Source organism: Ruditapes philippinarum, unplaced genomic scaffold (assembly GCF_026571515.1).
Source record: "Ruditapes philippinarum isolate M1 unplaced genomic scaffold, ASM2657151v2 ctg1130_1_1_1_1, whole genome shotgun sequence".
Lineage (NCBI taxonomy): Eukaryota > Metazoa > Mollusca > Bivalvia > Venerida > Veneridae > Ruditapes > Ruditapes philippinarum.
Window position 1 is genome coordinate 42,669 of NW_026856835.1, and position 27,802 is coordinate 70,470.

The 27,802-nt window shown below is 31.0% G+C and overlaps 1 protein-coding gene across 1 annotated transcript; it reads right to left on the minus strand.

Moving 5' to 3' along the window:
* LOC132747844 (fibrillin-1-like) lies at nucleotides 1-26,258 on the minus strand. The gene is made up of 16 exons (XM_060737371.1): nucleotides 26,143-26,258; nucleotides 18,937-19,010; nucleotides 17,126-17,257; nucleotides 15,234-15,368; nucleotides 14,644-14,775; nucleotides 9,982-10,110; nucleotides 9,459-9,590; nucleotides 9,086-9,217; nucleotides 8,527-8,661; nucleotides 6,032-6,163; nucleotides 5,636-5,767; nucleotides 3,980-4,105; nucleotides 3,232-3,537; nucleotides 2,511-2,645; nucleotides 2,160-2,187; nucleotides 1-1,198 (listed from the first exon to the last, which is right to left on the minus strand). Exons 2-16 carry the CDS (start codon nucleotides 18,998-19,000, stop codon nucleotides 1,075-1,077), a joined length of 1,974 nt encoding a protein of 657 aa, XP_060593354.1. The 5' UTR covers nucleotides 19,001-19,010; nucleotides 26,143-26,258; the 3' UTR covers nucleotides 1-1,074.
* Nucleotides 26,259-27,802: the final 1,544 nt, after the last annotated feature.

Genomic DNA, 27,802 nt, shown 5'->3' on the forward strand with positions numbered 1-27,802 from the left:
GTCTTATTTTCTCTATTTTTTCACACATCTTAAGCGAATATCTTACCACAACACCATTGACTTGCAATAAAGTTAGTACCAAACTAAATTATTCTAGGTAGGGTTTATTATAATTCACTGATTATTGGCAATAACAAACAAATATAAATGATTAAAATTATCAGCAGCAGAAATAAGGTGATAACCTATATGAAAACAAACTGTTTATACAATGTGATGCCAATTATTTTTTCAATACCCAATATGCAGTCGTGTGTAATTTAAATTGATTGCCAATATGATGCCAATCCATTTATTACATGTTAACAAGCTTTAATCTTTGCGGAGAAATCATTTAAAACAAATAACAATTGTTTTTTTCTGATATCATATCTTGTAAATATTTATAAAAAAATGTTCGTATGATAAAATAACATTATTAATAAGTATTTACGGGCCATTAAAGCATGATAAGTCAATGACGTTTCTTTTTATCAATCACTGCCCCCAGAATGATGAATCATCTCCAAAAACCCACTGCATTCCAAAAAGGAAGCCGCTTCCGAAAGCTTCACAATAACACCACACATGTACTTTCATACAACGAACCTTATCTAAGTTCTTGTTGTTGTATTTTTTCTGGTCCTTTGAGGTCATTAATTCTGGCATGTAATTGTTAAGATTGAAATAAGATTACGCAGGTAATATAGGGCGTGATAAATATTGCACCTTTTACATTATCTCTAATGAACAAATCCTTTCAAATGGGCCAAAAGTTGTCATATTTTATTGTTGTTTTCAATGCATCTGAGGGATTATCCATTGTCCAGATTTATTACTCTAACTTTAAATTTCGACAATAAAAGCATTTTCCCAAAGAGGAGCATAGTATATATTTAAACTTTTTAGAAAATAACACAAAACAAATGTAATAAAAACCATTTCCCACTAAATTCATTCAAAATGTTTACACAAAAAGCTTTAGCTAAATACATTGCTATCTTTTTCACTTTATGTACAAAATATATTGTGTTCGACTTAAATATATGAGCTAAAATTTTATATCTAAGTGTTATATTTCTGTCGATGTTTTCTTTACATAGTTGATATGGCTTCGTATGGAGATCTTGAATCCCTCATTTCTGTCCTGAGGTCAGTATATGGATTTTCATACCCTCCCCTGTCCGGGATATCTGTATTGTCTTCGATATGTATATTCCTTTTAACAAAATGAAAATACTACATGATAATGTCCCATATATCTTACTAGAAAATGATTGTGCTAATGATTGCAAACGTTTATTAATATGTTAAAATACCTTCAAAATGTTAACTAATCTTATAAGTGTGCATGTAAAACTGTCTCATAATGTTCGATCCTATAATTTTCAGTAAATGTAGTTGAGAGACATGATATTATATAATATTCATTTATGATTAATAAAACACAAATCCAACAGCCATGCGCAATAAATGTGATGATGCGTCAAACATTAAATTTGCAAAATAAAGATGTCAGTCTTTTAACATGTATGCCCCCACCCTGACTGTTGATCTTGAACGCCTTTACTGGTTTGGCTGGTGCGCCATCTGGTCACATCTTCAATATTATTCCAAATTATATGTCAGTAAAATACCTCAGTTTGAAGCACTTGGTATAAATAGGAAGTCAAATTACCGTTAATGAACATGAGTTTATCTGAACTTTTTAGGTAAGTTTCAAATATGCGCAAAAATTGTTCAAAAGTGCGCAAATCTACCCCAAAATTAATACAATGTTATGTCACATTCTTGCAACAACGCTACCAGCATGTGGTTCGCGGACACACACGGTGTATTATTTACTATCTTTCACTAACATTTTTCAATATTTTGTTTTTTTTCACGTGATTTCGCATTATTTTTAGCATGTCCGTTGACTTTGTGTTTGTTATGAAATTTAAATATATGTAATATCATTTCAACTCTCTCATCTGAATATTTTGAAAATTTCAACATGATCTTGCCAATATTGAACCTCATATGGCACCTTCATACATGTACACATATATGATTTTAATGAAGATTCATATAATTCAGCATTATCTTTTATTTTAGATACAATACTAATTTTAAGTTCACAAATCGTATGCATTATACATTTATCATAGCTTTAATATTTCTTTTTTAAATACACTTACACTTGACCGTCTTTTTTCTGCACGCGACCTGAATAGTAAATGTTATCATTAAAACATATTGCTACAACACTTTCATATATGATTTTCTTAATATAACTAGCACATTAGATTTTACTAGCGTTTGTCATATAATGATATGGTTTGTGCAATAGTCTTTTAAAGTGTAATGCAACAATTAATATGGGGAATAATCTGTATAAAGTATACATAAAAACACACTGACATTAAATATGTATTAGATATAATGCTACAAAGTTATAAATGAGGGGGCCAAAATGGAAAGAACTATGTGACTAGTATGTTAAGTAAACAGTCATCATTGATAAACAAATATATGAAATCTTTAATTACCATCCTTTTGGACAGAGTCTCGCGTTCTTTTAAGTTGGATTGTTACATAAATCGCATACGATATAACCACAACTATCACTACACTTAAGACAATGCCCACGATTAATGTAGTTGTAGTTTTAGTTTCTGTTTCAACTGAAAAATAAATTCATTGTAATGATTAAATATAATTATTTTGTGAAATTGTCAGGAAACTCTTACAGAAAGAAAATAAACCTTTTGTAAAACAATTTTTATTACACATTGTAACAGACATAAGACAGCTACAACTATAAAAAAGGGCTACTCAAAGGGGACATAACTATGAAAGATAAATATTTGATAAGAAATTCCAACTTGAAAAGTATCTTATGATGACACAAGTACATCTGTATACAAAAACAATTAATAAAATTGATTGTCTTTTTTTATTGTCTGGAAACCATTGGCAAACTCACTCAAACACTAGATTTGGGGGTATAATGGCACTCATGATTGATCTTATAACGTATACATAATAACCATACGAATGGAGTTTTCTTATTTATTTTTTTTGGACTTGAACATTATTTCATTCACCTGTATGTAGTCTTATGTGTGACATAGCATGGGTAAGTTCAATGACGTAAAACAAATTATATAGAAGTGTGCATACAATGAATCATATGATTACATACTACACTCGAAGTTCTATAATTTCCTGATATTCATATTATTCTAAATTGCTTAAAATGACGCTTACCTTTGATAGGTGACGTAGTAAAAATAAGAATTTCCGAAAGAGGACTATTTCCAACGTCGTTATATGCGTACATTCGTACGAAGTATGTTGTAGAATCCCTAAGACCTGTCAGAATTTTAGAAATTGTTTGATCATTATGTTTGACTCCATCTTGCACTTCTGTATCTTCCCAAGAACTTTCACCAGTTCCTAACTGTATAACAAACGTTTGTGTTAACCCTCCATTGTTGCCAGGTAACCACGACAATCGGGCCTTGTTATGCTGAATATAGTCTATTGTAAAGGCTCTCGGTGTTCCTGGTGCCACTAAATGGTTAAAGGTAATTAAGTACGTCTTAAAATAATTTATGTTTTAGTATGCTTTTATTTAACAATGCAGTTCACAAAGAAAAAAGTACTTTGAAAACGCGTTTCGTAAAACAAATTAACTCAGAAAAAAACGTTATCGTCTATCATTTACAATATATCATAACGTGCAACAATATCCATAAAAACCTAACGCCTGAGCACACGTTTGTCAGTAAATATATTAGAACTTATTTCATGATAAAGTATTCAAGGTGCAATATATTTTGCAATTACGTTTAATCTCATGCTTCTAACTGAAACCGGAATTATGCCTGAAACCAATGCGGGTAAATTGATTCAGAGAGCGAAAAAATGTTACGTTACAACACTTTTAATTCTACAAGTTATTTAATATATAAATACATGTAAAAGCAAATGTTTCCGTTTGTAAATAACTTACCTGTACATGAATTATTATAAAGTATATATCCAGTGTTACATGAACAGGTATACGATCCATCAGTATTGGTACATTGTACATCAGAACGGCCACAAATGTTTGTATATGTACTACACTCGTCTATATCTGAAATAATCTTAATATCCATGATGTGTTATTTGATCAGACTATTGCAAAACAATGTAAAATTAGGAAATAGATATCAATTACTAGTGCTTTGTCGTAGACTAAAATGCACGGTTTGATTTCAAATGCGTAAGGATATAATCACGAAGGCCGATAGGCCGATAGGCCTGAGTGATTAATAACATTAAGTGATTGACTTAATATTCAAGTTTAATTTCGTACATTTTAATATTTTATAGCAACTAAATGATGCATGTAAAATATGAATAACACACAACGAATGTTCATATAAGTACAGTGCCAATGACTTAGGTTTCCAGTTATTACAATAGCAACAACTCTTCCTTCAATGTCTTACTTTCATAACATATTTTTCCGAAAGTTTCCTGAGAAAAGTTACTAATAACTGAATGTGGAAGTGAACAAAGTCGATTTCTAAAATTTATATAGACCAGGGAAAAATACATATTCCACAGTTTTAGGAAAAAATTATCCTTAAATAAAATGCTCTAAACTTTTTGCATGATAAGTACAAATTAATGGCAAATTCAAAAATAAAAGAAAAATATATGTTAATACGTTGGATTTGTTTGGTAGAATGGTAGTATCCATGCTAACCTGCGTATCAAAACTGGCAAAGCCACACTGTGTATAAAACAATATAAGACAGCTTAATACAGACAACAAATAAAATTTTACACAAGGATAACTTTTAAATTATCTGATGATCTGATGATTCTGTATAGAACAATTAATAAACTGAACATATTTCTTTTTAATATGACTTTTTCAAGCTTCTTAACTGAACAAACTAGAGTACCCTTTTAACAAATATTGACAATCATCCTATGAAGTTTGAACACTATTAGCTAAATGGAAATTAAAGTTATGATCCAGAAAGCACAATTTTCAGTATAAAGATCATTGTAATCTCGACCTTTGACCTAATGACCCCAAAATAAATAGGGGTCATGTATTGCTCTTTGCTGTTCATCCCATTAAATTTACAGCTGAAGGTTGATTATTACTTAAATTATTGAGTAGTAACTGTTTTCAGTTTTAAGGTAATCGTGACCTTGACATTTGTCCTGAGGACCCCAAAATCAATAGGGGGCTTTTACCCAATATGGATAATCATGATATGAAGTTTGAATATTGTAGGCCAAATGGAACTTAAGTTATGCTCCGGAAACCAAATTGCTAACGGACGGACGACTGACGGACGGACGCCAGAGGGTATAACATGATATGCCCGAAATTTTTCGGGCCTATAAAAATGAGAAAACTAAACATGAATTCTGTAAATGATTACAAAATATAAAAAAAATGTTTGTAATTCCATGCAAAAAGGAACAGCCATTGCTGAAGTCAATTTAATGTTTGTTAACCAAAATGAATATTTTATTATCATCAAATTAAGGGAAGTACTTTGCAAAAATATTTCGGTTACTCTTAATAATTAACAGACCTATCGAGAAAATCCATCGTTCTTTGTATATGTTACTAAACAAGCGCACAGCCGTATTTTACCTGTGCATGTAAAACCATCAGCCTCAAGGTTAAACCCAGCGTTACATGAACAAGTAAATGATCCTGCCGTGTTCGTGCATCCACCATTTGTATTGTCACAGTTGTCAGTATTTGCAGCACATTCATCTATATCTGAAAACAGCAAATAATTGCTTATTAATTGTGTCTTATCATAACAAACTGCACCTAATAATTGATGCAATAGCGTCACCTGATCACCTACTTGATTTCTCTGATTATTTCACTGATAATCTGCATTACGTTTATGTAATTTTATAGGCAGTTCTTATAATTATTCACTTGCTAAATGTGACATTGTGTAATCGTTTGCAAATAATTACATAGAAAAATAACTCCTCAGCAAAACATTGTAAATAATTCATGCTCGTGTATTACCTGTACATGTAAAACCATCAGCCTCAAGGTTATATCCAGCGTTACACGAACAAGTAAATGATCCTGCAGTGTTCGTGCATCCGCCATTTGTATCGTCACAGTTGTCGGTATTTGCAGTACATTCGTCTATATCTTGAAACAGAAACTGGTCGTTAATTAATTATATTTTCACTTAACAAACCTGTCATATGACATTTGTCTGGACAAGATTACACACGAAATTTACTTCGTGTCACTCTCGGAATAAATATCTTGCATGATTATCCCCTGCAAAATCGTCAGTTCAAAAACATATCACACAGCCTTGTGTTACATGTAATAGAAAGAGCACCGAAACACGAGGTTATCTGATTTGTACGAGGGGGCGTAGCCCCCGAGTATAAATCAGATTGCCGAGTGTTTTGGTGTTCTTTCTCTTTTGTATTATAGTCAAACATAAAAACCTGTTCCCTGTTGTCATAATTTTAAACCCCTGGAAAAGGTTACCAATGAACGAGCATCTGAATATAATATGTATGCCGCTTTCCCTTTCTCTGCCGTCACAATATGTAAAACCCAGCAAAAATGAGCCAATCAACGGGCATGATCTGGAGTGCGGGTAACTGATACATGCACTCCAGTTACCGCACTGTGCATGTATATGTATACGATTTAACTCTGACACTTTTTCAACAGAAAGGTCCCCAAACTATGATACAAATAAACGTTACTACACTATTGAGACTATTGAGACAGGACTACTAATATCAATCACGCATTGACAAAATACATTTATTTATCAGTGGATTTTTTTCGCTTTAATGTCTTACTCTAAATCATAGTCCAGTTGTCGTATTCAGTACTTTAAGCGCTTTCAAGTGTTAACGATACCATTTTCTTTAAACTCACAACTTTTGTATTAAATCAACTGTTTCCAAAACAAGATTAGATCAAACTAACAAATAGTTTCGGTAATTTATGTAAAGAAATTTCCAATATGATATATTTATTTAATATGAAAGTCTATGAACGGGAAGTCAGATACAAAAATTCGTCCTTTTTATTTTGCATGTTTCGCACAAGAGGAGACATTCGGTATTTCAAGCACCGCTTCCGTTTTCAATCGGAACTCCTCGACGATTATTCTTTATCCTCAAAGTTGCGATTATTCTGTTATCTGAATACTCGCCGAGTACCAGTGAGTTACATAAAAATGGCTGTGCCCAAATAGGAATGACACTGAAAATTTCAATGATAGAAAATGAAATCTATATATTTTTGAATATTTTTATTTGGTTCCCTTTCAAATATACACGTGTAATCTATAGCCGGGCAAGTCAAAGAGCCCGCTTCGCCTGTCAGCCTTTGACTTCCCGTATTAAATTTGCGTGAGTTATATATACCAAAGTTCATAATATCACTAGGATACAGCTAAGTTACAGCAATTTTGATATCAATATATTGTGAACAAAGATGTAGCTTCCTTCGCATTTTCAAAATAAAAAGGAGAGAGTAGAAAAGTAATCAAAAGAAATCATTATTAACTACGTAAAATAAATGTAATTCAATCAATAACTAGGAAAGAATAAAGTAATTTCATGCAATCGTAATCACAAATTACTCGTTATTGCAATGTGATCAATATATATATATAAAGATTAATGTGCCCGAAGTCTGGCGTTCTACTATACTTTTTAGGTAATTATGAATTTCAGCCTCCCTGTTAAATATGCCACAATATCATAATTCTTATAAAAAAATTCACAGAGCCACAGTGTCATAATAATCATACAGTTATATGTTTTGTCTGTCAAACAAGTATTTTTCTACAACGATTTAATATGTTTTCTACAGCGATACACTTTATTTGAGATTTAAGATAAATATCATGTTTCAATGAGGAGTTATTCTTGAACCTTTTGCTGTTCGCCTTTTTTATTAACGTTCCTTACATATAAATGTCAAACCAAATATACGAGTTTTGGGATAGATTTACATCAGTTTAATTAAAAGCACTCTCGTAGTGTTTAAAAATGGGGCAAAATGGGGTAAATATAAAGATATTTTATATAGAAATACCTAAAAAAATCACATGTGAGGACAGAACACATAGTTGTTATTTTGAAATATATGAATGATAAAAGAGCACCCGTCTTTGTTACTTTTGGTTTTCTCGGACTTTAAGTTTTACAATTTAGGTCACGGGACAACTTTCTAGCTTTACTGGTGAAAAAAAACAAATGCATTTAGTAAAATTTCATTACTGTTTATTTTGAATTTGAATAAGAATATGTTTCTGTGTTAAAAATCTTATCTATTTTTGTCAAAGATAGACATATTTAACATTATTTGTGCTGTTATTTGTGATATTCTTTGCGTTATTGTCAAAACCATTTAAATTGAAACTCGAGCTAAATCTATCCATTACAAGGTTTACAAAAAATGTCTGATTTTAAGTTTCAAATGCCTTTTACGATTGCAAATGTTTTATTAATAAAATATAGTCGGAAACTTACCTTCGCATTTTGTTTTAAAAAAAACTGCATATCCAATATTGCAAACGCATTTACCGGTATGCGCATCACATATACTATTACCATCAACAGTACAGGCATTGTTATCATAACTGCAATCTACCGATGTGATAATTGCTATAAAAGACAAAGACATTTATCAAAAATATTATACTTTGCATTTGTATCACAGCATATATGAACAAAATGTTTCTGTAAAAATTGAAATTTCCATTTTTGTCCATAGATAGATAGATAGATTGATAGATTGATAGATAGATAGATAGATAGATAGATAGATAGATAGATAGATAGATAGATAGATAGATAGATAGATAGATAGATAGATAGATAGATAGATAGATCCTGTTTGTAAATTTAGCAATATTTGTACTTTAATTCTTTTATTTCGTGATTAAGTTTTACAAAGAAAATGGTCACTTCCATCTTATGTAATCTGGATATAAAACCTTTTTTCTTATGCTTATTAGACGAATTAAAATACATAGCATAGTTATTACTTTTAATACCTTTTAGAAACAGCCTCTTGCTCGTTTATTACCTGTACATGTATAACCATCAGCCTCAAGGTTATGTCCAGTGTAACACGAACAAGTAAATGATCCTTCAGTGTTCGTGCATCCGCCATTGGTATCGTCACAGTTGTCAGCATTTGTAGTGCATTCATCTATGTCTAAAAAAGCAAAATTATTGATAATTAAATATAAATACACTTCAAACCTGCACATTAAACATTGATACAGTAGCATCATATTAGGATCTGCTATACATATCTGAATATCACCTCAAGCATAAATTAGCGCTTTCAAGTACATGTATAACAAGAAATGCCTGATATTATATTTTAAAAGCATGCTAACATCCCAAATATTTAATAATTTCAATATTTTCGAAAACGTTTCGGTTTCAGTTACCTCGGCATTTTGTGTCTATAACTGCAAATCCACTATTGCAAATACATTTTCCGCGTGTCGTATCACATTCACTATTACCATCAACACTACAGGCATTGACATCAGAACTGCAATCCATCGATGTGGTTATTTCTACAAAAACATAAATATTAAAATTTCATAACTTTGAATTTTCGATCGGTATGAAAACATGTATTTAGAAAATGTGTCTGTGAAAATTGTTTTTTCTAATCCATTAGGATGGATAGACGATAAATAGATAGATAAATAAATAGAATGACAGATAGACAGACAGACAGAATGACAGACAGATCGATATATCGATAGATTTTTGTTTTACTTCATTTTTGCTTCATTTTTAGTGTTCTTTGTCAAATCCATTTCAAATCAAACGAGTCACCTTTAAATTCATTTATACCTAACAAGTCTACCAAGAAATGTTTGATTTTATTTTCACAAAGTCTAAAAAGTATCCAATATTTAATGAATAAAATATTATCAGAAACGTCTCGGTTTGACTTACGTTCACATTTTGTTCCTGTTATTGCAAATCCAAGTTTACATACACATTTACCGTTAGTCGTATCACATTGACTATTGTCATCAACACTACAGTCACTGTCATCATTACACGCTACTGATGTGATTATTGCTACGAAACACAAAAAAGTTAATAAAAAAAATCATTTTGTATATTTTCGAATTGTATTTAAAAAAGTATTCACGAAATGTGTCTGTGAAAGACTAGATATATAGATAGATAGATTTTTGTTTAAATATATTTGTGCTACAATTCCTTGTGTTTTTGCCAAATCCATTTAGCATCAAACGCGTCACCTTTATGTTTTAACTCCTGTCAAGTTTACCAAGAAATGTCTGATTTTATTTTCAAAGACCCTATAGCGTATCCAATATTTAATGAATGAAATATTATCAGAAACGTATCGGTTCGACTTACGTTCGCATTTTGTCCCTGATACTGCAAATCCAGTTTTGCATTCACATTTACCGTTAGTCGTATCACATTTACTATTGTCATCAACACTACAGTCAGTGTCAGTAGTACACACTACAGATGTGATAATTGCTACAAAACACAAAAACATTAATAATAGATTTCTTTTTGTATATTTTCTAATTGTATTTAAAAATGTATTCACCAATTGTGTCTGTGAAAGACTAGATATATAGATAGATAGATATAGAGATTTTTGTTTAACTTTATTGGTGCTACAATTCCTTGCGTTTTTGCCAAATCCATTTGGCATCAAACGCGTCATCTTAACGTTTTTACTTTCTTTCAAATTTATCAAGAAATGTCGGATTTTATTTACAAAGAGCCTATAACGTATCCAATATTTAATGAATGAAAGATCATCACAAACGTCTCGGTTTGACTTACGTTCGCATTGTGTTCCTGTTACTGCAAATCCAGATTTACATTCACATTTATTGCTAATCGTATCACATTGACTATTACCATCAACACTACAGTCATTGTCAACCGTACACACTACCGATGTGATAATTGTTACTACACACAAACAAATTAATACAAAATTTATATAACAGTATACCTACGTATTATATGTAAAATATACATTTTCATAAAGAAGTGAACGATATTAAAAGGCAAACATTTGGCGCATTTCATCTGAAATTACAAATTGATATTACCCAAAGCAGGATAGGGATTAGATTAGATTTCTTTTAAAAGCAGCCGTATTTGGTGTTGAATTCATAGTCTTATTTTATAATTCCTTAATGATTACATAGACGTGCATTTTGATACTAATTTCATCTAAATCGACAAATATTTGACCACTTTGGAAGCGAAAGTTCGACGTTAAACTTTCTAAAATTGATGAATTGGTCGGCCAAATACGGATAGTGATGAACTTTCTAGATAAACGCAATGCACATTATTTCTAATATTAATATTTTTACATCATTGCACATCGTTTTGAATAAAAATTTAAACATTCTGAAGAGTTCATGTGCATATTTAAAGACTATTATTAAATTTAAAAAATACGATTTCAGTGATTTAGAAGCTAAATTTGGACGTTGCATACCTGAAAATGTAATTACATCTGCAAATTACAGGTGAGGCGGTAAGATTATTTTCATTTTGCCATTTAAAGTCTTGATTTAAAATAGAATTGCAAGTTTTAATGTGACAACTGTTTCATAACGCACAATCTACGATCATGTATGTAACAATCCAGTGGTATTTACGTTATTTAGACTGAGGCAAATTTCGGCGCATTTTTTATTGAGTTCCTAATCGATCTTACGCATAGCATGGTATGTGTTAGATTTCTTTAAAAAAAAACAGGCGTATTTGATTTTGGATTTAAAATCTTCTCATTAATTCCATCAACAATAAATAGGCGTGCATTTTGATACTAATTTCATTGAAATCGACCGACATTTGACCAAATTGGAAGCAAAAGTTCAACGTTAATTTTTTTGAATTTTATGAATTGAGCCGCCAAATACGGATAGGGGTAAACTTTTTAAATATACGCAATGCACATCGTTTTGAATAAAAATTTACAACATTCTAAAGAGTTTGTTCATGTGCACATTTAAAAACTATTATTAAATAAATAGAATGAGATTTCAATGATTAAGAAGCTGAAATTGAATGTTGCATACCTGAAAATGTTATTATACCTGCAAATTATAAGTGAGGCGGTTGGATTATTTATTATTGCTGTTAATAGTCTTGTTTTCAAATAAAATTCCATATTTTAATGTGAATACAGTGTCATTATGGACATTCTTCGATCATGTTTGTAAAACTCGAGTGGTATTTACGTCATCTAGAGGGAAAGCTCGGCGCACCTTTTTTGAATTCCAAATTGACCTTACACAAAGCAGGGTTAGGGGTTATATTTCTTTTAATGTCATCCGATATATTTAGTGTTAAATTTAAAATCCTATTATATAATTCCTTGGCAAAAATTTGGCGTATTTCATCTTAAATTACATATTGATATTACGCAAAGCAGGGTAGGGATTAGATTTCTTATTATATAAATTCCTTAGATAGATAGATAGATAGATAGATAGATAGATAGATAGATAGATAGATAGATAGATAGATAGATAGATAGATAGATAGATAGATAGATAGATAGATAGATAGATAGATAGATAGATAGATAGATAGATAGATAGATAGATATTTGTTTTTCCTTTTTTTGATTCAATTCTTTGTGTTTATGTCAAATCCATTTCAAATAAAACATGTCACCTGTAAAAAAATTTATACCTTACAAGTTTACCAAGAAATGTCTAATTGTATTTTCAAAAACCCTATATAACGTATCCAATATTTAATGAATAAAATATTATCAGAAACGTCTCGGTTCGACTTACGTTCGCATTTTGTCCCTGTTACTGCAAATCCAGTTTTGCATTCACATTTACCGTTAGTCGTATCACATTGACTATTTCCATCAACACTACAGTCAGTGTCAGTAGTACACACTACAGATGTGATAATTGCTACAAAACACAAAAACATTAATAATAGATTTCTTTTTGTATATTTTCTAATTGTATTTAAAAATGTATTCACCAATTGTGTCTGTGAAAGACTAGATATATAGATAGATATATTTTTGTTCCGTACACACTACCGATGTGATAATTGCCACTAAACACAAACAAATTAATACAAATTTTCATAACTGTATACCTACGTATTGTATGTAAAATATATATTTTCAAAAAACGATATTTAGTGAACCATATTATTAGGCAAAAATTTGGCGCATTTCATCTGAAATTACAAATTGATATTACGTAAAGCAGGTTAGGGGTTAGATTTCTTTTAACAGCAGCCGTATTTGGTGTTGAATTTAAAATCTTATTTTATATTTCCTTAATCAATATATAGACGTGCATTTTGATACTAATTTCATCTAAATCGACAAACATTTGATCACTGTGGAAGCGAAAGTTCGACGTTAAATTTTTAACATTTATGAATTGGTCGGCCAAATCTGGATAGTGGTAACTTTTCTTAATAAACGCAATGCACATTATTTCTAATATTAATATTTCTAAAACATTCTCAAGAGTTTGTTCATGTGCATACTTAAAGACTTTTATTAAATAAAAAGAATACGATTTCAGTGATTTAGAATAAAAAATTGGACGTTGCATACCTAAAAATGTAACTACATATGCAAATTACAGGTGGGGCGGTAAGATTATTTTCATTTTGTCATTTAAAGTCCTGATTAAAAATAAAATTGCAAGATTAAATCTGACAACTGTATTATAGCGCACAATCTACGATTATGTATGTAATAATCCAATTGTGGTTACGTTATTTAGAGGCAAATTTCAGCGCATTTCTTTACTCAGTTCCAAATTGATCTTAAGCAAAGCATGGTAGGTGTAAGATTTCTTTAAAAAAACAGGCGTTTTTGATTTTGGATTTAAAATCTTCTCATTTAATTCCTTCAACAATAAATAGACGTGTATTTTGATATTAATTTCATTGAAATCGATTGAAATTTGACCAAATTGGAAGCAAAAGTTCAACGTTAATTTTTCTAAATTTTATGAATTGATCCGTCAAATACGGATAGGGTTAAACTTTTTAAATAGACGCAATGCACATCGTTTTGAATATAAATTTTCTTACAACTTTCACAAGAGATTGTTCATGTGTACATTTAAAAACTAATATTAAAAATTTAGAATACGACTTGACTGACTTAGAAGATAAAGTTGAACAGTGCATACTTGAAAATGTTATTATACCGGCAAATTACAGGTGAGGCGAAAAGATTATCTTAATTTTGCAATTTAAAGTCTTGTTTTAAAGTAAAATTTCATATTTAATGTGACAGCAGTGTCATTACGCACAGTCTATTATCATTAATGTAAACATCGAGAGAAGTTAACGAAATTAAGAGGCAAACATTTAGCGCATGGCAGATAGATAGATAGATATTGTTTGTAAGTTTAGCAATATTTGTTCTTTAATTCTTTGATTTCGTGCCTAACGCATTACACGTAAAACGGTCACCTCTATCTTATGTAATCTGGATATAACACCTTTTTCCTTACGCTTATATATACATCAGATGAGTTATAATAATACATAGCATAGATATTACTTTAAATAACTTTGATAAACAGACTCATGCTCGTTTATTACCTGTACATGTAAAACCATCAGCCTCCAGGTTATATCCAGTGTTACACGAACAAGTAAATGATCCTGCACTGTTCGTGCATCCGCCATTTGTACTATCACAGTTGTCCGTATTTGCAGTGCATTCGTCTATATCTGAAAACAGCAAGTTATTGGTAATTAGTTACATCTACATTTCAAACCTGCACATTAAAAATTGATACAATAGCATCATATAAGCACCTGATTGAAGTCTCTGATTATCACCTCTATCATAAATTAGCCCTTTCAAGTATAACATGAAATGTCCAAAGACTGCTAAGATCCCAAATATTTAATGAATTTAATATTTTCGAAAACGATCCGGTTTAAGGTACCCCCGCATTTTTTGTCTATAACTGCAAATCCACTATGGATAGATGGATGGATGGATGGATGGATGGATCGATCGATCGATCGATCGATCGATAGATTTGCGTTATTGTCAATACCATTTAAACTGAAACTCGAGCTAAATCTATCCATTACAAGGTTTACAAAATGTCTGATTTTAAGTTTCAAATGCCTTTTACGATTGCAAATGTTTTATTAATAAAATATAGTCGGAAACTAACCTTCGCATTTTGTTTTAAAAAAAACTGCATATCCAATATTGCAAACGCATTTACCGGTATGCGCATCACATATACTATTACCATCAACAGTACAGGCATTGTTATCATAACTGCAATCTACCGATGTGATAATTGCTATAAAAGACAAAGACATTTATCAAAAATATTATACTTTGCATTTGTAATTTGTATCATAGCATATATGAACAAAATATTTCTGTAAAAATTGAAATTTCCATTTTTGTCCATAGATAGATAGATAGATAGATAGATAGATAGATAGATAGATAGATAGATAGATAGATAGATAGATAGATAGATAGATAGATAGATAGATAGATAGATAGATAGATAGATAGATAGATAGATAGATAGATAGATAGATAGATAGATAGATAGATAGATAGATAGATAGATAGATAGATAGATAGATAGATAGATAGATAGATAGATAGATAGATAGATAGATAGATAGATAGATAGATAGATAGATAGATAGATAGATAGATAGATAGATAGATAGATAGATAGATAGATAGATAGATAGATAGATAGATCGTTTTGAATAAAAATTTACAACATTCTGAAGAGTTTGTTCATGTGCACATTTAAAGACTATTATTTAATAAATAGAATGAGATTTCACTGATTTAGAAGGTGAAATTGAATGTTGCATACCTGAAAATGTTATTATACCTGCAAATTATAAGTGAGGGGGTTGGATTATATATTTTTGCTGTTAACAGTCTTGTTTCCAAATAAAATTCCATATTTTAATGTGAATACAGTGTCATTATGGACATTCTTCGATCATGTTTGTAAAACTCGGGTGGTATTTACGTCATCTAGAGGCAAAGTTCGGCGCACCTTTTTTTCTGAATTCCAAATCGATCTTATGCAAAGCAGGGTTAGGGGTTATATTTCTTTCAATGTCAGCCGATATATTTAGTTTTAAATTTAAAATCCTATTATATAATTCCTTGAACAATATATAGACAGGCATTTTGTTACTAATTTCATTGAAATCGACCAAAATTTCACCAATTTGGAAGCAAAAGTTCGACGTAAAATATTTTCTAAATTTTATTAATCGGTCCGCCAAATCCATACAGGGTTAATTCTTTTAAATATACGCAATACACATCGTTTTGAATATAAGATTTCCCACAACTTTCTCAAGAGATTGTTCATGTGTACATTTAAAAACTAATATTAAAAAATTAGAATAAAATTTGACTGACTTAGGAGCTAAAATTGAACAGTGCATACCTAAAAATGATATGGCAATGAGGAGAACAGATTATCTTAATTTTGCCATTTAAAGACTTGTTTTAAAATAAAATTTCATATTTATTGTGACAACAGTGTCATTACGCACAGTCTATTATCATTAATGTAAAAATCGAGAGAAGTTAACGAAATTAAGAAGCAAAAATTTGGCGCATTTTATCTAAAATTACAAATTTATTTTACGCAAAGCAGGGTAGGGACTTGATTTCTTATTATATAAATTCCTTAGATGGATGGATGGATGGACATACTTAGCAGACGTGTTTGTGGGGTTATATCTTTGATCTCTTAACCCCACAAGAGCAATTTTTTTTAACCCCATAAGAACATTTTCAACCACATAATACATGTCTCTACGGAATGAACCCCATACAGAGTGCCTGTACATAAACCTAAACCTCATAATGTAGCTCTCGTCTGCTTGGATAAATGGATGGATGGATGGATGGATGGACGGACGGACGGACGGACGGACGGACGACAGACAGACAGGCAGGCAGGCAGGCAGGCAGGCAGGCAGGCAGGCAGGCAGATAGATAGATGCTAAGATCCCAAATATTTAATAATTTCAATATTTTCGAAAACGTTCCGGTTTCAGTTACCTACGCATTTTGTGTCTATAACTGCAAATCCACTTTTGCAAATACATCTTCCGCTTGTCGTATCACATTCACTATTACCATCAACACTACAGGCATTGGCATCAGAATTGCAATCTACAGATGTGGTTATTTCTACAAAAAACATAAATATTATAATTTCATAACTTTGAATTTTCGATCGGTATGAAAACATGTATTTAGAAAATGTTTCTGTGAAAATTGTTTTTTCTAATCCATTTGGATGGATAGATGATAAATAGATAGATAGATAGATAAATAGAATGACAGATAGACAGACAGATAGATAGATGGATGGATGGATGGATGGATGGATGGATGGATGGATGGATGGATGTATGGATGGACGGACGGACGGACGGACGGACGGACAGACAGACACATAGATAGATAGATCACATTAAAAACAGAAGAGGTCACTAAAGGCGGAACATAATGTGGTCCTATCAGTAAATTATAATTATTGACTAAGGGAACTCTTAAACATTAATGTCAAAACCATAAAAAAATATTTATAAAAGAAAGCAAGCTAACACAATTGTATTTTTAACAGAAAGCAAGCTAACATAATTGTATACAGTTTTCAAGGAAAGACCTGAGACTAATAAATAAAATCTTCGTTGAATCCTTTTGCCGTTATCTATATTAATATATGTTAATATAATGTAAACAATAATAAAAGAAGTATGCAACCAAAATTGCTTGAAGGTCATTTTTGCAAATAAAATTCGCTTCAACAAATTATTTGTGTGTTTTTAAAACTTTATTTGGTACACAGAAATGAAAACATTTATACAGTATTGCCAGACACGTTTAATGGTTTGTTTGATGAACTTCAAAACTTACATAAGTCCTGTTTGGTTCAATGCATGCACTTTATGATAAAATGTATTTCAGAAAATGAGATTCAATTTAAAATAAGCTAAAATGTGTTATTATCAACTTTTTGCTCACCAGAACTGAAGGTTCAGGGTGAGCTATTAGTATAAACGAGGGATGATCTGGCGCCCGTCGTCGGTCGTCATGCGTCAACAATCGTCTTCTTCTCTGAAACTGCTGCGCAGATTTACTTCAAATTTTGTCTGTATAATCCTTGTGACAGTCACACATGAATTTGCTCATGTCATTACAATTGGCCCTTGTAGGGGTCAACAGAGCTAAACTTACAAAAAACCTTAAAACATCTTCTACTACAGAATTAATTGATGGATGATCACCAAACTTTGTCTGTAGCATTCTTTGGTAGTCTTATATCAAGTTTGCTCATATTGATTTGATTTTTCCCTTTTAGGGGCCACCAAAGTTAAAAATAGAAATACCTTTAAATGTCTATTTCTACAGAACTAATTGATGGATGATCACCAAACTTTGTCTGTAGCATTCTTGGGTAGTCTAATATCAAGTTTGCTCACATTAATTTGATTGGCCCGTTTTAGATGTCTCAAGAGATAAAAATAGGAAGACCTTTAAAATCTTCTTCTACAAAACTAATTGCTGGATGATCATCAAACTTTGTCTGTAGCATTCTTGGGTAGCCTTTTATCAAATTTGCTCATAAATATTTGTTTGTATTTAAAATTTATTTGATTTTAGGTGCCGCTAAAGCTTTAATACCCCAGCTCATGGCATGTCTTCAAACTATTGTCTATGCTTAAATTTGATATTAAAAATATTGACATTGGTTAATTTCCAACGTTGAAAAGCAGTTGTTTCTGGTGAGCGACTTAGGGCCATCATGGCTCTCTTGTAATATTTGAGTAAACCTTGATGTTTAGTAATAAGATCATATTTACCTGCGTTAATACGGGTCATCAGCAAGACAACTATTGCGACACCTTGAAGTTGAGAGAAAAACATCTTCTTTTATCTTAAAAAAAGAATTAGAAATTAATTGCTTTGAGAAATACATTATTGTAACAATTGTTAGTAGCAGGATATAAAAATACTATAAGTTATAATAGGTGAACATGAATTATCATTACAAATTAAAGCAGAATTATATGAATTCATGTCAGCAGGAGATTATTCATAGTACTTTAGTGACAGTGATGTAATTGTATTTCAGTAAATTTAAGCCCAATGTTTTATCAAAATTACAGAACATGTTGTTTCATCTTTAAATGTTTGAAGTAACTATATTTCAGACAGTGTGTCCACTTGTTAATCTATCCACCTGCACATAATACTCCAATTGGGTGTTGCAGTATAAATAGATAACCATTAAAATTTTGTGGAAGTTACTAAACGTTTTCAATCGAAAATGATATGTTGTGGTGGTAAATTGCTTTGATAATGAGTAAACGTGCCTTTCATATTCGAAGATAAATATATCATTATGGTCAAATATTGTAAACACTAAACAATATATTTTAAGAAATATTTCTACTTGGATGGTAAAATTACTATTATAACAAATCCTGTATGATGTTAATTTTACATCTATACAATTGCACTACTTATACGGTTTGCCTAAACTGCTCGCTTGTAGATCAATAAAACAATTCACAAACTGTCACCAGAATGACCACCGTATGCACACACTTTGTTATTTATCATCTCTTTCTGATGTGATAGGACTCGACACTTAGAAAATGCATGCATCCAAAGAAGCATATTGAAACTTGAAGCGTTTATTGCTAATCTGTGCTTAGATGTTAAAATCACTGCTGTAATATGGAAGTTGTTTCATTTTCTTCCTGTCCGGTCGTTGTATTCTCCAATTAACTGCTAAAAATACCAACAACTTATTGTTCAGCTACAATACTTTTGTTTTGTATATCAATTAAAATGTTCACGTAATTTCAATGATGGTTGCATGATATATATTTTAAATAAAAAACTAAAGAGCTCATCTTAATTCAAACCTGAACTTAAGCTGCAGATCAAGGAGAAAGGTGATATGTGAACATATATCTTGACATTGTATCATCTAAGGTAGCCTTGATCTTTGACCCGGTGACCTGGTTCATCTGCAAGACACGAAGTCTCGTGATGAACATTTGTGCCTAATCTTGAAACTCGCACCCACACAACAACGAATAGTCAATTCGACAACTACGTCGGGCTCAGCGCAAGAGGGCTCATCAAATAAACAAAAGACTTCAAAGCATAAGCAAAATACAGAGCAAACAAAGACATTGTTATAATTTTATTTGACCTTTAACCTCTTGTGACCTTGACCTACAGACGGACTGATGCACGGACACACATACACCGAAAAATTACGCTAAAAGTGACGACAAAGTCGAGCTCACTGCAAGCGGATTTGACACTAGATATAAATAAATCATTTTCATAACACAATACATTTAGGACATGTCATGTTGCATTTGTTTCTTTTAATTTCATGACTGTAAAAACTTATAAATTGATTTCAGAAATAGTGTTACTGTTATTCTTTAACATGAATTTCATATACTTGTACACCTTGTTTGAACTGCTGTAAAGAAACGAAATGTTTAGCAAGGCGTGAGATGAGGCAAATATTTTCAATGTTAAAATTGTGTAGCATTATAGTCGAGGAAATATAATGTTTATTCAAAATCTAACAGAAACAATAATGAGTAAAAATGAGTGGCTTATCTTCAACTAACAGTTCACAACTTTTGATAAGCGTCTATTGACAAGACTTGTTATTTTCGAAGTTGATATGCGAGAATAAATTGTATTATCACAAGGTTATACTACGAATGGCTTCATTGTAAATAAGATGCAGCCGAAACATGCAAAGTCATGAACAAGAATAGTATAATAAAATAATATTGGCGTGTGTTGCAAAAAGACATATTTTGCAAAATTACATTAATTTGTTTGCTGAAATTTGATAACTTCGATTTCTACTTCATAAAGGATATTAAATTTTTATGAGTTCAATATTGACATAAATGAACGAGTTGAATAGAACTATACTTTTATTCAACGGGTGCAATAAATTCAGTAATGAACCTACACCAATATAATATTCTACTTATCACATAACAAAACAATTATCTTTTAAAAAGATACTCGGCCAAAGTATAACTGTTTTACAGGTAAAAATAGGTTATTTTTAAGTTTTCAATACAAAAGAAATATTAGCAATGCTGGCATAACAATGAAATAGATAATTATTTCTTGTAGCTATACAGAAAAAACCCATTTTGTAAACATTGAAATTGATTTATAGCAAATTGATATTCGATGATTTTTCAAAGAAGAACAACTTCTGTTCAAGCTGTCCTTTTATTTGTTTTCCGTTTGATTTGAAAAGTTTTGTAATCATTTACACAGTTACATATTAACATAAAAGTTCAAGAACTATCATCATTCCTGTGCATTTTATTTTAGAACTATACTTTACATTTTATTTTATAGTGACAAAACTATCCCTTACATTTTATCATAGAGCCATCTAAAAAAATATATTTTAGAATGGTAAGAACTATCCTTTACTTTTTATTAGAAAGGTTAGAACTGTCTTTTACATTTTATTTTAGAATGACCAATTGGATTCATCGATTTCAGTTTGTAATTTAAAATTACCAATGAATATTCTTCTTATTATTCAGTCCTTCCCTGTTAATTTTATAGGAAGTCAAACCGGTAACAGACGGACTTCGTCCGATAAAAGACTGCTTAAAGTGAAAAAATATAGGAGCGAAGTTTAAACTTTTTAAGTGATTTTGTTTCTGTTAATCTAAAAATTGTTGCTTTGTTTTTGTGTGACCTAAATTTAAAATAACCAGTCCGAAAGCCAAGTTTCACCGTAAACCATTTAAGAAAGTTCAACAGCAAATGAGTATGTAATTTGACTTACAGTTAAGGCTCAGTATAATGAATAACTTATCCTAATTATTTAACTAGTGAAAATATTTTACCATTAGTGTTATCTAATGTTATTACCCAGAACAAATGGTATATATGGATTTGTTTATTCAAATCTAAATGTAGCAGTTGCATTTCTCCTAACCTTGCACTGTTGAACTTTAGATGTTTATTTTTTCTTTGAACAAATACTTAAATAAAGTAGGCATCAAATACGCAAGTAGCTGTGTGTTATTTAGAAAATCAATCAGAATCACTTACATATACATATGAATTGTGTAATTTGAACCTACCAAGAATACTCCTTATTAGCTTTAATGATAATGTGCAAACATCCGAAAAGTAATTTTGATTTTGATTTATCTACCTATCTACTGAGTAATTTCGTTAAATCTCTTTTTGTTGCATGGTTTAAAGTTATAAGCTCCTCTATTTTACAAAATTGTTTCATTAAAAGATTATATGAAAAAAAAGACAGAAAAAAAACAACTTCAAAATAGGAGCGACTTACACTTGCACAAAATCGTTGCTAAAACGTAAACTCAACTTAATATACCAGCATGATATTTTGTTCAGGGGCATTATATTTTTTATTTACGCATAAATAGTCGTGTGTAAAAAATAGAACATTCCACGTTTCAGGTCATTCGAAATTAGACTATAGAATTACGAAAATAACATGATTGTACCGTTTATAAAGTTTTTAGAAATCTTTCATCAGAACTGATACTTTTAACCGTCTGTTTGTTCCTTTTTGATACATGTAATATTCCCATGTAGCTGACGTATATTTAGGAAATAACATCGGTCTTAGCGGTTTGTATCGGCTATTTAACACCGATTTGGAGTTTGAGCCGTCTATAGTGATTAAATCACGTGGAGTGTTAGAATTACGAAATAATATCGGAGTCAGCGGTGTTTATCGGTGATCTAACATCGGTTTGGAGTTTTGTTGCGTAGGAATTGACCACGAAGACCGTAGGCCTGAGTGGTTAATTCTACAGCATCAAAACGACAAAACCGGTGTTAAATAGCCGATAAACACCGCTCAGACCGATATTATTTCGATTCTAACATGATAAAATAAGGATTATTAATGTTAGTTTTTCAAGCGGAAATCGCACCCGGTGCCGATTTTCTTATAACGCTTTCTGATTTCGCACCCTATTGTTGCTAAGATATAGAAATCATTAAACAAAAGAAATAATTCGAAAAAAAGTTATTTTCTCAAGTTTTCATCAATAAAAACTTACGTCTTAGAAAGGATTGTAGTGTGTTTACGTCAGTGCCCAATTTATTATTCTTGTATGTTTGAAATACGTCAGCGTATATGAATGAGTTTTATACTTAGTATGACGTCATTACGCTGCTTACGGGTTGGCGCCATTTTGCCAAAATAATTATTAAATAATATGGATCAAATCTGTTGCGTTAGTGTATGTGAGATATTATTTCGGTATTGTATGAAAAGAAAACATTATAAGAACTGAAAGTATAAATTAAAAATGCTTTTTTATTGTTTCTTTTAAAGGCTTTGTAAACTATATAATTGAGGAAGAAAACATAACAGCCGCATATACAAGTAGTCCCTAACGAGTGTTTATCGGTTTTTCTTCTTTGTCTATAGTGACAAAATCACGAGGAGTGCTAGAATAACGTTTCGTCTATTCAAGCAAAAGAGGTTTAAGACGCGAATTATAATAGGATACCTATTACACAAATTACTTCGGTGATGACCCTACATAGTAAAATTTTGGACGCCATAGGCTTAAGCCAGAAACAATTTTACTTTTAAAACTGATTGTGATCTGTGTAAAATCTTTAAGTCATATTGACTCATTTACAGTCGCTTGGTTACTGTCCAACTTCCCAGATGGAGAAAGACATAAAGTGTCATGATTTCAGGCATCATCGAGCACTCGAATAAAACAATCGACGTTTTACGCAAACTGTATGGAGTTTCCTAACATAAAGTAAGCCAAAGTATTTGGCGGAATTTGAACCCACATCGGTCATTATGAGCAATAAAAATGTGTGTAAAGGGATCGTTTACTAAAAATATGGATGTGTCACGATAAACAGGAAGCTGTCGTGAATCGAATTACGCCAGATGTGAAAACATATACATCGAATTACCTTAGTATACACAACATCATAAAATTTGCAGTGTAAAAACATTATATGGTACGATTTGATACAAATGATACTTTAAAAAGGTTAAGGCTATACAGATATGACTTTCGCAACGACGTAGAATGAAATTCATGGACTTGCGTTTTTTGTTTTAACTTTTTGATAAACTTTGAAGCGGAAGAAAACGATTTGCTTTTAATCAGTTTGGTTTATACAGAATTTATTTTCGTTCGATTGTGTAGGAAGCTATAAGCTTATAGACACACTTTCGAATCCGTTCCTGGAACCAACCGGTACTGAGCAATGAGTGTAAAGTTTCTTGCTCAAGGAAACAACGACTTGCCCCTGACGGGGTTTGAACCCATGCGGCTAGCGATCAATAGATTACTAGTCCACAGCGTTAACCACTCGGCCATGCCGCCACTAAGTTTATAGTTGCATTAACATACATCTACAGACGTAAATCTTTTGAAGAACTGTCAGAAAGCTATATAATATTTCATGACCTTTCCCTTTCTTTTTGTTTTAAAAAAATATCGAAACGTATATTTGATAATCTTTAACATATATTTGAATATAATATTGGTACAGTACTTAAAATGGTGCACGTGTAAGGAGAATATGGAAAACTGTGTAAATATTAGCTTAATATCAAGAAACAATCATCTATGAATAAATATATAACTTTAGTGAAGTTTTATTTCTTTTACATCACATGAAATTTGAAGAATATTTGTTTTCAAAGTTATCAATATACTAATAAGTTCTTAAAAACAATTAAATTAGTTTGGAACAAAAATCTTTAGTATGAACATTCTATCAAAAAAGGCAAAGGAAACGATATTTTTTGTTTTATAATAAACTTATGGCAGAAATAATATCTTAATTAAGAGCTATGACGCGATAAGTACCATTTTACAGCCCCTATTTTAGCAAATAACAAATATTTTACCATAATTGACGATCAGTCTTTCAGATTGTTAAAAATTATTGTAAATTTGAAATTAAACCATGTAATTAACCCTTACCATAGGGACGCCTTATGTCGTCCCAGCCTGTTATTTTCGACGTATTTGCCATATGGACGGCTTTTGCCATTTCTATAATAATAGTAATTAATAATAATAATAAATTAATAATAATACGAATAATAATAATAATAATACGAATAATAATAAAAATAAAAATAAATATAAAGAAAATTATACCATCGGCAATAATTATTATTATACTCACAGATTTGGAAACATATATAATTTTTATAATACTAATAACAAATAATAATAATTAAATTAATTAATAATATAGTAATTTCTTAGAAAACCCTCTGGCAAATAGGTGATCAATAAAACAATAACCGTCTGGCAGCGAAAGGGTCAATAATAGATTTTGTTTAAAGTTTATAAATTCAAATGATTTGCGGTGCAATATACTGGGTGCATTATCACGTGACAGTTGCTTACGGTAGCATCGGGTCACTGCTAGCGTTACCATGAAAAATGTCCCCTGATAACCTAGCCTGGCAATAGAGTGTTAGACGAACAGATATAAAATTTGAAGATATAGTCATAAATGATTACGATCACTTAACTTCAAAACGTTTTGAACATAACGTTATCCAGTGTCATTTGTGATTTCACCCCGCGCCCCCGCCATTTTAACTTGTTAATTCTCGACTTTTCGCTTGGCGGGGTCGCGGGACGAAAACACGCTAATTAGCGGGAGCGCGCGGCGAAGTTTTATTTTATTAAACTTCTTCGCGCGCCCCCGCTAATTAGCGTTTTTTCGCTCCGCACCCCCGCAAGTTTTAACTTTGTTAATTCTCGACTTTTTGTTTGGCCGGGGTCGCGGACGAAAACACGAATGGCACAAATCAGCCAAAATACGTGTCCGACGTTACAAAATTATACAAGCAGTTTACAACCCCCCCCCCCCCCCCAAAAAAAAAAAAAAATAAATAAAAAAATGAAATAAATTAAAATAAATAAAATACAAAACACACAAACAAATAAAAGCAAAAACATTTTAAGTTCATAAATTATCTTCAAAGTTTTTTACTTTACCCTTCAGTATTATAATCCAGTTTAAACTCCTATGATAGACTAAAGAAACTATTACATCAGATAATGCAGTAAAGGGTTTTAAAGTGTATTTTTTTACTGTAAGTTACACCAAACAACCGTTGCGTTTAACTTATTTCTTATTATGTGCTTCAGTTGCCGTAAACACTATCAACTTCCACCAACTAGATATAATGTTTTTAGAACATTTGCTATGTTTTGCATAATTTATATATTTATATATTTATATATATATATATTTATTTATTCATTCATTTATTCATTCATTCATTTTTGCATACAGTACCTTGTCATACATAAACAGGTTATAGGCTAAGCGTAAAATAGGGTGAATTGTGCACCTCTTGAGAAGCATGAAACTTGGCACAGCTGTTGGTTAATACAATCCTTTTGATATCCTAGGATCTAGGTTGTGCGAATCTAATATGGCCGTCAAAACCCAAGATGACCGCCATATATTAAAATTTGCAGAATAATTAAGTTTTTCATCTATAGTCATAACTAGAACAGTATGAAATAACAACAGTACATTATTAAACACATGACTTTATTTTCAAGCCTCGGATCAAGGTATTTTATAAAAAAATATCCCTCTTTTGCCTTACCAAATCTTGACATTTACGCTTTCACAACTGCGTGTATTAAGTATAACAGAACTTTCTTAGCGATTTTTATTTCTTGAAATGTTAAGTGGCTCTTAATACACAAAGGCATTTCGGTATTTGTTTAATATGTTGTTGTCAAGAGAATTACTTCTCATTCAACCATGTCATGCCGCTTTAATGTAATTGATGTATTGACGTCACAGTAATAGTTATATAACAGAAAACAACCAACATTCAATGTATTTTGATGTGTTAACACTTAAAGTGACATTATGCCCATTCAGTGGTATATAGTGAATGAACGGTGAACATCAAAAAATTTTCATTTTGTCATAATTCCTTTTAATTTTATAATTAAGTTCACATAAACAATCAATAACTCACAGATCCAAACGAAATTTCTGTAAATATCCATTAGAATTTACCTATAACGCTAAGTTTATAAAAAGCGTGAGGCAGTCTTTTTATATTTTAGGCAGATTTATAATTTTATCATTAACATTTTCCAATATCAATTTTTGGTCAAACACCATTTTGACTGTCAATCTTTTGAAATATAAAGTCAATTTAGCTTAACTGGACTATGAAAATATAAGCATAATGTCACTTTAAAGTTAGAATATATTCACCACTCAATTGTTGTGTTTGGACGACAGTTTTAATTTGTAACATTATAACATTTTAAAATTGGTTTTTAGTCACATTATTGTGACTATAAACAATTATTATTTGAATTGTACGTTAATATAAAGTTACAAGGATTTGACACGACATCTTATGGAATGACAGGAAGAGCCGGCAACAATAAGTTTTTTTTTTGCACATTTAATAAACTTATATGATAATATCTTAAACCGTGATATATTTTTCATAATGTCAAAACGTTTGTATAATTGATACATGAGTGTGTTTTTGTCTAGTCGTGACTTTATGTAATATTATTGTTAGCAAAGTTACACCATAATTTTAGAGCATTACCATTGCCAACATCTTATTGTTAATAGATATAATGGGACAAGCGATTTCTCTTTAGCCTT